Source organism: Pteropus vampyrus, unplaced genomic scaffold, assembly GCF_000151845.1.
Source record: "Pteropus vampyrus isolate Shadow unplaced genomic scaffold, Pvam_2.0 Scaffold84, whole genome shotgun sequence".
Lineage (NCBI taxonomy): Eukaryota > Metazoa > Chordata > Mammalia > Chiroptera > Pteropodidae > Pteropus > Pteropus vampyrus.
In genome coordinates, this window is record NW_011888865.1 from 1994766 (window position 1) to 2006784 (window position 12019).

At 35.8% G+C, this 12019-nt stretch overlaps 1 protein-coding gene across 7 annotated transcripts in view; it reads left to right on the top strand.

Moving 5' to 3' along the window:
• Window positions 1-344: 344 nt before the first annotated feature.
• Window positions 345-12019, top strand: part of EED (embryonic ectoderm development) — a 28748-nt gene continuing 17073 nt past the window's right edge. For 2 of the 7 annotated variants that reach the window (XM_023532480.1, XM_011363265.2), the window contains exons 1-6: window positions 506-1309; window positions 6101-6253; window positions 7930-8022; window positions 9458-9523; window positions 10627-10752; window positions 11592-11673. In XM_023532480.1, coding sequence (XP_023388248.1) covers window positions 1196-1309; window positions 6101-6253; window positions 7930-8022; window positions 9458-9523; window positions 10627-10752; window positions 11592-11673 — 634 coding nt within the window. In that variant the 5' untranslated portion in view covers window positions 506-1195. Of the gene's footprint in view, window positions 1310-6100; window positions 6254-7929; window positions 8023-9457; window positions 9545-10626; window positions 10753-11591; window positions 11674-12019 lie in introns of all 7 variants that reach the window. The other 5 variants (XM_023532479.1, XM_011363264.2, XM_011363262.2 and 2 more) reach the window with 5 other exon arrangements.

The following is a 12019-nucleotide window of genomic DNA, read 5'->3' on the forward strand; positions in this document are numbered from 1 at the left end:
GCGTCTAGATATGGTAATATTTACAGAGATAAACATTTTGGTGAAGTATAAATTTCGTTGCCTTCCCCTAAAATCTTTTTGTACCTGGTGTGCCAAAAAATATTGTCCGTCAATTAAGCCTCATGCACAGATGGAGATGACCACTGATTTTAAGGCCTTGGCGTTTGTTCAGAGCCTTGATAATTCTTCAACAGTTAAAAAACTCACTGGCGTCTAGAATATAATTTTTGGTATTCCTACTTAAACCTTACCCAATATCGGCACCAGAGAGATGAAAGCAATCATTCATTGCAATAAACATTCATCAATAATTTAGGATGCGCCCCTCGATCACGATTTCGTAGCGATTTGAAAACTAGCCTAACCTACAGAAACGCGGTGGAAGACTACCTGCTTCGGCGAACAAGACTTCTAAGAGGAGGGGCTTGGGAGAGGCGGGTCGGGACAACCCAGCGCGAGAATACGCACCGGCGCATGCGCACCTCCTACTGGGTAACTTCCATTTGCTAGACGGGGGAGGCCAGTGAGAAGCAATCTACAGTTTTTGAATTTCTATTCTTTACCAAAAATTACACTGTGAACAGTACCGTAAGTAATGTGAGGACGTTATTCTCTGAGTTCAAAATTAAGGATACTTGGCGTATACCGCTAAAGCGATATGTGACTTCTCGTATCTTCCCCGTCCCCTGGGACATTGGTGGTCTAGTCCATTCCACAGACTTTCGAGTCCTTGCAGCGGGTCGGGGTTCGAAGGATTGGGCCAATTGCGACTGAAACGTCTTTGGAAGGAGGAAGGGGGTGAGGGAGCATTCATTTGAGTTCCATATTTTTCTTTTTCGAGGCGGTAGTGGGGAACGGGGACGTACGAAATACTACCCTCGAAAGCCAACGGATCACAGCTCTCCAAGCAAACTGCCGGGAGGGCGGCGGGAAAAGGGCAAGACGGCAGTAGGGAGAGGGAAGGAGCCAGGAAGCCGCGCGGTAGGGCGCGCGCGCGCGCCCCTTTTTCAGCAGTGTGGCGGGGTCGCACGCACGCCCGCCTCGGCGGCTGGGCGCAGTTTGCGACAGTGGGGGGAGCGGTGGAGGTGGCGGCGGCAGTGGCAACTTTGCGGCAAGCTCCGGCCGGGCTTGCTTGACGGCGGTGTGGCGGAGGCCCCGCCCTAGGCGGCAGGAACCTGGGGGGAGGCGGAGGAATATGTCCGAGAGGGAAGTGTCGACAGCTCCGGCGGGAACAGACATGCCTGCGGCCAAGAAGCAGAAACTGAGCAGCGACGAGAACAGCAATCCGGACCTCTCTGGCGACGAGAATGTGAGTGGAACCCTGAGCAGTCCGGATGGGACTCTGGAGTGAAAGTTTTTAATTCTTTTTAAACTGTAGGAGCGGGGAGGGTGTCTGTGGGGGAGGGAGAGGTGTCACTCTTTACTCACGAAAACGCGGGTGTGGAGGAGAAAATCGAACTTTTCTCTATAGGGCTTTTGAGCTGGGGCCAAGAGCAAGCAGAAACTTGGTGGAGTGTCTTAAGAGAGAGCGTGGTGGGCGGAGGGTCCGAGGGATCTAGTTGGATCCTTTTGCGTGTGTGGGGGGGAGTGTTTGGGCCTTTGGGAGATTTAGCGAGAGCGCGGAGCTGAGATTCCAGTAGTTTAAAAGGCAAGTTAGAGGTTTTTCTAAGAAAGTTGTTTTATACACTCTTAAAGGAATTTAGGAACCCTGTCACTCTTAGACCCTACAGACAGCAGATTGGGAAAAGTAGATCTTAAAGGGTTTCGGTGATTTTTAAAGGGAGTTTTGTGTCTGCTTCTGTCCCATTCGTGCAGATGGGGGTGTGCCTGACGGTCAACCGGCTTTTCTTAGGGAGGAATAGAGTTGAGGGGGTCGTCTTCCGCCATGGAGGGGGAAACCGCCCTTGAGGAAGGAATGAAAAGGGATGGTTACTCTTTTGAAAGTTTTTACAAAACTTAAAGGGGACAACCTGGAAGATTTAGGCAACGATGGTAAAAGTACAAGTCTTTAGGTGTGGCCTCGTGGCCTCGCAAAGTGTAAAGTGTTTTGGAATCCGATTCAAAACTCCGATTCAAATGAGTCTTGGTAATAATCTATTTCCAGCTGTGTTTAGGTGAGACTACAGTAATAATTGAGTTGACATGAATTTAGTCTCATGTTTTTTAAGTTTTATATCCAATAAGGTCAGCAAAATGTCTTGACAATTGAAAGATGTTAAAGTGTTATAGGAGGATGGTATAAGTTCTTCATTTTCTCAGTTTGGCTGGTTTTAGGAATAAAGGTAACATTTTACGCACCCAGTTTTTAAATTTAACATTTCACTACACCATTGATTGAAGCATATACATGGCATGGTGTCATGACCAAAATTTTTACTGAAGACATGGGAAAGAATTTTTTTTTTTTTTTTTTTTTGCAGATAGAAGAAAGATATTTATAGAATTGTCAGTTTGTGGGATTTGGACTTGAAATTTCTGGGAAGCTTAGGTTTTGAATGTTACTTTAAAATCTTTTTTTAGTTCTTAATCTTATTACATATGTACTGTATAAGTAACATTTTTGATTCTTTTCATTCCAGTCTGTGTAGCCTGTTTTATTTCTGCCTTTTTAAAAATTTCTTTAGGCAGGTTAGGTTAGTAATTAGGAGTATAGACTGGATCCAAAAGTTAGGTTAAAATCTTCACTGTATTAGTATTTAATGGATCCCTGACCTTGAGCAAGGTACTTGACCTCGTTGCCTCAGTTTCTCATCTTAAAAATGGGCATTATAATGGTATTTGTGAGGATTACATGAAGTAGAATAGGAAAAGTACTTAAGAGTGCCTGCCTCATAGTAAGGCCTATACGAGTGTTATTTAATATACTATTATTTTGGGATTACATAGTATACATGTTTCTTACCCTTCCACATACTAAATAATCAGGCAGAAATGTAATGAAAATGTTAGTAAATATGTAGCCTGGGGAAATTTCTGGGAATCAAATAAATGGAAAGCTTATGTTCTTTTTGTGTACTCTTAAGGAAATATATTCTTTGATGCATTGTAAAGCTATTTACAACCAAATAATTGGATTAAGCCTGTTTTGGTTCCTTCATCTAAATGGGGACTTTTAACCTTTTTTGTGCCTTGGACACCTTTATGAATCCTCTGAAGCCTCCTCAGAATAACATTTTTAAATGTATAAAATACAGTATATAAGTTTACTAACAAAATCAATTACAAAATTATAAACTTATAAAAATGTTTTTTTCTAAAAATATTTTTAAACAAATTTGAGATTTCTTTTAAGAATTAAATTTATTAACACATTAAGTAACTATCTAGATCTTGCAGTAGGTCTGATAGTAATGATGAGCATGGACAAGTTTTTGAGATCTGCATCTATAATGTGATATCAAAAGACCTAATTTCCATTGGTGAGAAAGTCACAGCTACAATAACAGTAGCACATATGTTACCTGCATTATAATAGAAAGAAGTGCTAAATTTTAGATAAAGATGGTGAAAATTAAATTTTGTTTGTTTTTGGCCATTTCAGTTCACAGGCCCTCTGAATTAATCCAGGAATCCCAGATCTAGGACATAGGTTAAGGGAAGGGAATAGAGAACTCTGTATAATAATGAGTTTAGAAAAAGCTAACAAGGGCAGTGGTTTTACTCTTGAGGGAGCTGCGTAATGAATGACAAGGCCAAAAACAAGTGGGGAAGGAATGTGGTTTTTGAATTGGAATTAAGGTAACCTGTGCAGTCGCTACTGTTAAATGAATCAAAGAATTGAAAGAACATATTGAAAATTTTTTAAATGTGTTTTTTGAGGTATAATCGACATGACATTAATTTCAGGTATACAGCATAATGATTTGACATTTGTATACGTTGTGAAATGATCGCCACAGAAGTCTAGTTAACATCCAGTATGTTTAAGTTTTTTCTGTAGTTATCTGCCATTTTATTGAACTTTGTAAGATCATGGTTACAGAGTAGCTAGCTTCTGGAAGAGAAATAATGGTTTCCTGATAGAATCTGGGGGTTGAGTCTGGAGATTTGTCTTTTGCTTAGGTAACCTGTGGCAAGATTAAGGGACAGTACTCAGTGTTTAATCGTTGGGCAAATGAAGGTAGTAGTACCATATCTGTTGCACATTATCATTACATACTTTGAGGAGGGAGGGACAAAGGTGGAAATCAACCTGTATACGTATTAGATACTCAGCAAAGGTTTAATTTTAATTTAAAGATAAAATGAAAGCATTGTGACTATTGCATTTCCATTTGATTTCATCTTGATTGGCCTTTGGAGAAGGTGGGTAAATTAAGTGGTCAAAAGGAAAGGAAGAAAAAAATGCAATGTGTCCTGTTATTGACAGTGTTTGTGTGGCTTCTTGATTAGCAGTTGAATTTTTAGCCAGAATGTAAAGAAGCTCCTGAATAACCGTAATAGTTTTATTATTTCATTTCTCTAGTGTTAAAAGATAATTTCCAGAAAAAAGTGAACACGTGTTAAAATTTTTATTTTGCTCATTTGAGAGAACTGGGCACATGTAAGTCAAACATGACAAATTTATATGGGTTAAAGGAATGTAGAGGTGAAATTGCAAATGAAGACAAAAAACTTTCAGAGTGGAAGGGAAGACATTTTGAATTTCTACCTTTAGAGACAGAATTTGCTCTACCAGTTATCTACAACTTAAAAGAAATGTAGGATTGTTCAAAGGCTACTAAGAGGGCTATAATCTGATAAAGTGGAAGAATGCAGTTTTCCACTGAAATACAAAATCATTTTCTACACTAGATTTAACTGTAAATGCACCTAACTAAAAGGTTAGGAATTGGGAGAGAGAAAAGCATTGATTTCAGCCTAGAAACTGAACTTTAAAATTTTACATTTTCTAATTCTATAAAGGCTGATTATATTTACATTAAATTACTATTCAAATTTTTATCAAGCACCTATTGTCTACCATCTATCCACTTCATTCCTTATTTCACCCCAGATAATCAGTATGTTTCAGAATAATTGTATTTTTTTAAAAAGCTCATTTTGGTAGGACCATTTGTATTTTTGAAAACCACCCCCAAGAACTATTGTATAATAATACTTTTTTGTTTTTAAATGAAATTTTTATGTAATTTTGCCACAATAGTTATTTTTGACCTTTGTGTAGTATAAAACCAGTTTTAGGAAGCAGTAAGTTAGAAATAGCCCCCAAAGCAATGCTTCCTAGACTGTTCTCATAGCTGTTAATAGACACTCTATGAAAAAAAGGCTTCCTCTGGAATGAATTTAAGTAAATACTGCCCTAAGGTGATGGGGTTAAATAAATCTATTCCAAAGAACACATTGGAGTCTGTAATCAAAGAAAATAGTGAAATTCTCTTCTGAGAATAGAGGGCCATTAATAAATTTGTGGACTGGAGATGAGGTATAAATTAGGTGAATTTTCAGGGCTTCCTGGAGCCATTTCTACATTTGGATGGAGTTTATAGTGTTTCTGGAGTTCTAAGTATTTAGAAGTATTTAGAGTGCTATGAGTCAAATCTCACTTGTACATGATGTATAGGACTTTTAAAAAATTCTAAATAGTTTAAGTATTTTAAATAAGCAGAATTTGAATAACAGGATTTTCAGAAACTGCATCTAAAGTAGGAAACACTAACAGTTCAGCTTTAAATGGCCACCCTAACTACCTGCATGCTCCAAACTGAGCAGCAGTCAAATAAATAATGAAGACATGCAGTTAAGTCAGATTTAAGAGTCACAGCTTTAAGTTTGAATCTTTAACAAACAAGAGACCACTTAGGCTCTCTCTTACATTTCCTTATAATAACTTCTTTGAAGAGCTATAAAGGACCAATAGCTTGTTATTTAAAGGCAATATTATTATTACCATTATCATTCTGATTAGCTGCTTTTTTGTTATATTTTTGATGAAATATTATATATCCACAGAGCCTAATGTATAGCTGGTTTGCATTTTATCCTTTGGAAACAGGAATAAAATTTTCCATTTCTTGCAGAACTTATTCTTTTTAGGTCATTTGCTGCCTGAGTACAGTATTGCTGTTTTAAGTAATTTTTTCTAATTTACTGCTTACAGGATGATGCTATCAGTATAGAAAGCGGTACAAACACTGAACGCCCTGATACACCTACAAATACGCCAAATGCGCCTGGAAGGAAAAGTTGGGGGAAGGGAAAATGGAAGTCAAAGAAATGCAAATATTCTTTCAAATGTGTAAATAGCCTCAAGGTATGTGCAAAAAGAAGATCCTGTGGACTCAATGCTAGGTTTCAGAATTATTTCTCAGTGCTAAACATTTTGTGCTCAAGATACTCTGTCAAGTTAAAAATATTTTTAAATTACAATACTTTGAAATTTTTTGTAGTGCAGACTACATAGTTATTATAATCCATTCCACATCTGTTTAGCTTTTTTTGTTTTGTTTTAACTTAAATGTGTAATACCTAGTACTGCAGGCTGGTTTTTTTTTGTTTGTATTCAAATAAAAGATTTTAGAAAATGTTAATCTTCATACTTAGATAAAACTTAAAAACATAAGCCACTTCCTGGTACTTGTTACTTAAAAAGAACTGAATGTAACTCATTAACTTAGAGCTAGCTTAAATTGAAACAGATGTCTTAGTTTCTGCTGTTTAAAAAATGTAACTCCTATCCTTTATTTGTAATTGTTTTCAAAGAAAAGTATTTAAGTTTAAACTTTTGAATATCCCATATTTGTAGAAAACAAGTGGTTGGAGTTATTTCAATTACTGCTTCCTCAAAAGCATTTTTATTTATAAAAGGGATTACTGATATTATTTAAAATGTTTTCCTTTACGTGTATTCATTTTCTGTTTTAAATTTAGGGGTACTTTCTCTCTGCTGAAGAAAAATATACATTACATTGTCTTATAGGTTAAAATCTTTTCTAAATATCTAAATATACTTTTAGGCAGTCTTCAGAAAGCATAGACAACTATGGTTGGAAAGGTAAAGTGTTATAGTTTCATGTTAATATTTAGTTATATTAACCTACAACTAAATCATATGTTAGATCTTATGTCTGGAAGGTGGTTTTAAATGTTGGTTAAATATTTTGATTAAATATCTCAAAGGATAAAGCTGTGGTTTTTCAAGGAATGAGAAATGAAAGTTTACACTTTAAAAGTGAAAACAGTGCCTTCAAGTAAATATGAAAGTTACTGTTAAATGCCAAGATTGTCAATAAAATCCTAAGGCTGAAAAATAACTTTGTGAACAAAGTTGTGAACTTGCTTTTTATATACCTCTTTATAGCCTCCTGGTAACTGAAGTTATAGTCCATTGCCTCCCGTAGCCCCCATTGTTCAGTTACAAAACATGTTCATTATAAAACTTCTTGGAATGTTTTTCTGTTAGGAACCGATTTCAGGGTTATTTTAAATTGTTCTGTAGGACTACTAAAAAGTAGTGATTTGATTGGAGTCTGATATGCTTTCTTTTACAAAGAAAAAATTAAACCTAATAAACTTTGGCAAGTGCTAGAGAAGTTGTATTAACTCTTAGGTCATTTTTAATTTCCTCTTTCCGAAAAATAGATTTCGTCCATATGTCCTGAGATTATTAAACGCATCTGCCACAATTATCCAGTTTATTTTGATTCAGAATATGGTCGGGTGTAAGAAAATAGAAGGCAAATTTCAAAGTATTTTCATAGATAAATGCTTGTTGCTTTTAAGTTGTTAATTGTTATAAAACTATCATATACCAATATTTTAAAATGTGAAAACTGGACTAGTAGATATCTTTTTAGTGTCAAAAGCCAGTTTATGTATATTACAAAATAGTGGCTTCATTTTGGAAAAAAGTTTTAAGGGGGTGGTCATTTTACTACCATTTCTTGCTTTCTAAAAGATAGTAATTTTTCTTTAATGATTATTTTATAGGAAGATCATAATCAACCATTGTTTGGAGTTCAGTTCAACTGGCACAGTAAAGAAGGAGATCCACTAGTGTTTGCAACCGTAGGAAGCAACAGAGTGAGTGTTAAGGGATCTGTTTGGCATTTGGCTTGATCATCAGACTCTGCAGTGTTAATATAATTTTGAAATGTAATCGTTTTGAAATAAATTTTGTAGAACTGGTTTGACAATATTATGTAAAACATGAAGCATTATAGAAATTGTCTCGAGTGGTTGAAATAATTAACTGCTCTTTTTGGGAGCGATGTTAATAGTTTATTCTAATTCGGAAAAGAAGTCTATGATTTCTTAAAAATAAACATCATTTAGTGGCTCTCCCTCAATGCAAGTGTAAATCCAGTGGATTTATATAGTAGTTATTGAAAGTGTTTTTTAATTATTTATTTGCAGTAAACATTTGGTGGTTTTGTTTTTATTTAAGGAAGCCAAGAGTATCTTGAACTGAGATAAGTGCATTGAAAAAGCCATGCTGGGCACCTGTTAATGTAAACCATTACTATTAAACTTTTTAGTTGCACTTGGGGCTGAACTTGTGGATTGCAAAGACTTACTCATTCTTTCTATTTACATCTAAATAAATGGAGAACAGGAAGATTCCCCAGTGATTTCTAGAGAGTATCAGTTTTCTTATTAATTGAAATCACCGCAGGGAAAAATTGTCCTGTCTTTATTAGGTAACATCCTGGATATACATCAATACTGTACTAGGAATTATAAGAAGTAATATAGAAATAGATTGGTGTATTTAGAAAAATGAGGAAATACACTAGCTGGATATGAGTTGACAAGAAATACAATTCACTTACTCTGCTTATAGCCCAAGAGGGGAAGTGGGGTAAATCTGAGAGATATTCTATAAGTTATTTTAATTGAGTAAAATAAAATTTTATGCTTCATAACTCTGGGGCTACTGATAGCCAAGACAAAGGGCAAAGAATGCAGTAAATGTCAGAGGCCGTAAGTCCTAGTGGTCAACGCTGTCATCAGTTTGATACTCCTCTAGGCCATTGCTATCAAAAGCATTTGTGGTTACATTTTAGAGAACACAAGGTAATCATTAACTAGAAGGCTTTGATATGCTAACTAAGGACAGGGAGGTTGGTCAAAGGCCACAGCATGAAAGGACACAGGAGATGGGTTTTTCTTCACATCTACATCTCTACACTTATATTTGTTTTCTGTTTCTCAGTGTTGGTGTTCTGTTCTCAATCAAAATTAACTTAATAACAAGGGAGTTGTTAGTATTATAATATTCAATATAGTCTGGAAAGTATGTAATACCTTAGACTTTATAATAGTTTTTTTCCCCTCATTAATGTTTAGTAAAGATTAGTTTTTAAATGTCTATAATAACTTTCTTAAGTTAAAGGAGCTATTTTAAAGCAGTAGTTTCTGTAGTATCTTAAAGATACAGTTGTGACTAAAATATGTGTGAAAGCTAAAGTATGTGTTTCTATATTTGAGATAAAATTTACTGTTTTGTTTTCATTAGGTTACTTTATATGAATGCCATTCACAGGGCGAAATCCGGTTGTTGCAATCTTACGTGGATGCTGATGTATCCTTTCCTGGGTTTTCTGTATCTTTGACTAAAGAAATTGACTTTGAATAAGTACAGTGAAACTTTTCGAAATTATTTCCCTAAAGTTACATTGTTCTTTCTTAACTATAACCAATTCTGTTCCTTCACTACCATCCAGGAGATTTCTGGTATCTAGTTATCCAGTCTTCCCGGATTCCTAGAAATCCATTGTAGGGTGGATATGAGGGAGGGAGGGTGCAGGAGGCTGGAAATGAGCATTGGAAATCCAGTAATAGGAAATGATAAGAGAGTAGCTAAAACCTCCTGTTTTTTTTGACCTTGAATTTTATCATTTCAGAGTAGTTACATTGATGAACTTGAGTTGATCAGGAGCTGTTGACTGGCAGTCATACCAAGTATATGATCGTCTAGCTCTATAGGGAAAAAATAAACATGGGCAGTTTGTTTATGGAATAAATATTGCAAAATATGGATTCGTAAAGAAAAGGATTTAAGCCAGAGGGTTAGATAGTAGTCAAAGCTTGGCGATGTTTTTCCCATATTCGCTTAAAAACCTTAGCAAACAGGAAAAGACATGGACATTCAGTCTTTCCTAGATGATATGAAAGGAAGTGACCTGCAGCCATATTGGGAAGGTCACACAGGAAAAGGTGGAAAATTAGATAGTTATTTATCTTTAGAAGCAAATAGTCAGAAGTATTGGGATATATCAAAGGTCTGTAAAGTACAGCCCCTCGGGCTGGCCATCTGTTTATTTTTGCTTTTTTTATTGAGGTTATGGGCCCCCTATTTCTGTAAATAAAGTTTTATTTGGATATAACCATGCCTGTTCATTTACGTACTGTCTGTGGCTGCTTTCTAAAGACAAAGTTTTGCAAACAGCTAAATAGCAATCAAAATTGAGTGGAAGGACTGGTTTGTTTGATCATTTGGTATAGATTTTAGATACAAATCTGGTATAGATACAAATCTCTATTTAAATCTGGAAATATAAAGAGAAATAAGAACTTTTATGACAAAAACTTTAGCAGAAGTTCTTTGGAGGTTTCCATGTGTTGTAATTGTTGATATGTTTAATTTTCAAAAACAAAATAAAATTCTTAACTGGCATTTCTTAGGCGGATGAAAACTTTTACACTTGTGCATGGACATATGACAGCAATACAAGCCATCCTCTGCTTGCTGTGGCTGGATCTAGAGGCATAATTAGGATAATTAATCCCATAACAATGCAGTGCATAAAGGTGGGTTTTCTGGTTAATTTGTAGATTAGCTTTGAATGTATACCTGTGAAAACTTGTCATGTTGAATTTAAAACTAATGGAATCAGATTTATCATTTGATTTGTACTTTGTTTATTGCACCCTTTAGATAAGTCTTTTGAGACATTTGTCACATTCGGGTAATGCAAAATAAGGAATAAGTGGGAAAGTATTTGCAATTTTTGTTTTAAATCATTTACCTCCTTCTGCCTCGCCTTATTCTGAGAGGCCCTAAATGAGCAATAATAGAAGAGTGAGTCCATTTTCAAGACACCCTAACTAAGGGTGTAGAGTCAAGAGCACCTTATAGAGCAGGTTTCCCCAATCCCAGTCTGTGGTTGTTAGGAACCAGGCCACACAGCAGGATGTGAGCAGCGGAAGAGCAAGCAAAGCTTCATCTGTATTTGCAGCCGCTCCCCAGCATTAGCATCACCGCCTCAGCACCACCTCAGATCATCAGGCATTAGATTCTCATGGCACCAGTCCCTGGTGCCAAAAAGGTTTGGGATCTCTGTTATAGAAGACTGAAAGTCGAAGCCTTGGAAGTTGATAACTAAGTTTTGCAGATCACTTCAATTGGATATTTTTAACCATGGGGGCACAGTAGAATCCTTGCCTCAGCTAATCCAATCAAATCAGAATACCTGCAGGTGGGACTTAACCACCTTTTTTTTTTTTTTTTTTTCAAATTTGTCGGGCAATTTTAATGCACGGCCAAGTTTGAGAACCACTACTTTGAGTGAAACTATTTTTCCATACTCTTAAGATTAATGAAAAATTTATTTTTATGTGAGAGATGATGTATTTTAAATTTATTGTAGCACTATGTTGGCCATGGAAATGCTATCAATGAGCTGAAATTCCACCCGAGAGATCCAAATCTTCTCCTGTCAGTCAGTAAAGGTAAGCAAATGTTATAGTCTTGGTTATTTGGAAATGATTATTTTTTAAGGGACAAACCATTATAAGGAAAATAGCCAAATTTAAAAATTTGTAACAGTAAGTTTTACTAGGAAAATCATGGGCTACATTAGAATCCTCAAACCAAGAACTGGGGAAAGGAAATGTAAAATACAGTGACATCAAATGAATTAATTGGTACTGAGAATTAGTTTTTTTACTCTTATTTACCATATTGGAGCATGATAGTTCTAGAGCTTTATCCTCAACTAAATCATTGTGTTAATAAACTTCATAATTTTAAGTGGCAGATCACCAAGTTATGATATTTATAAGTTTTTATGAGCTT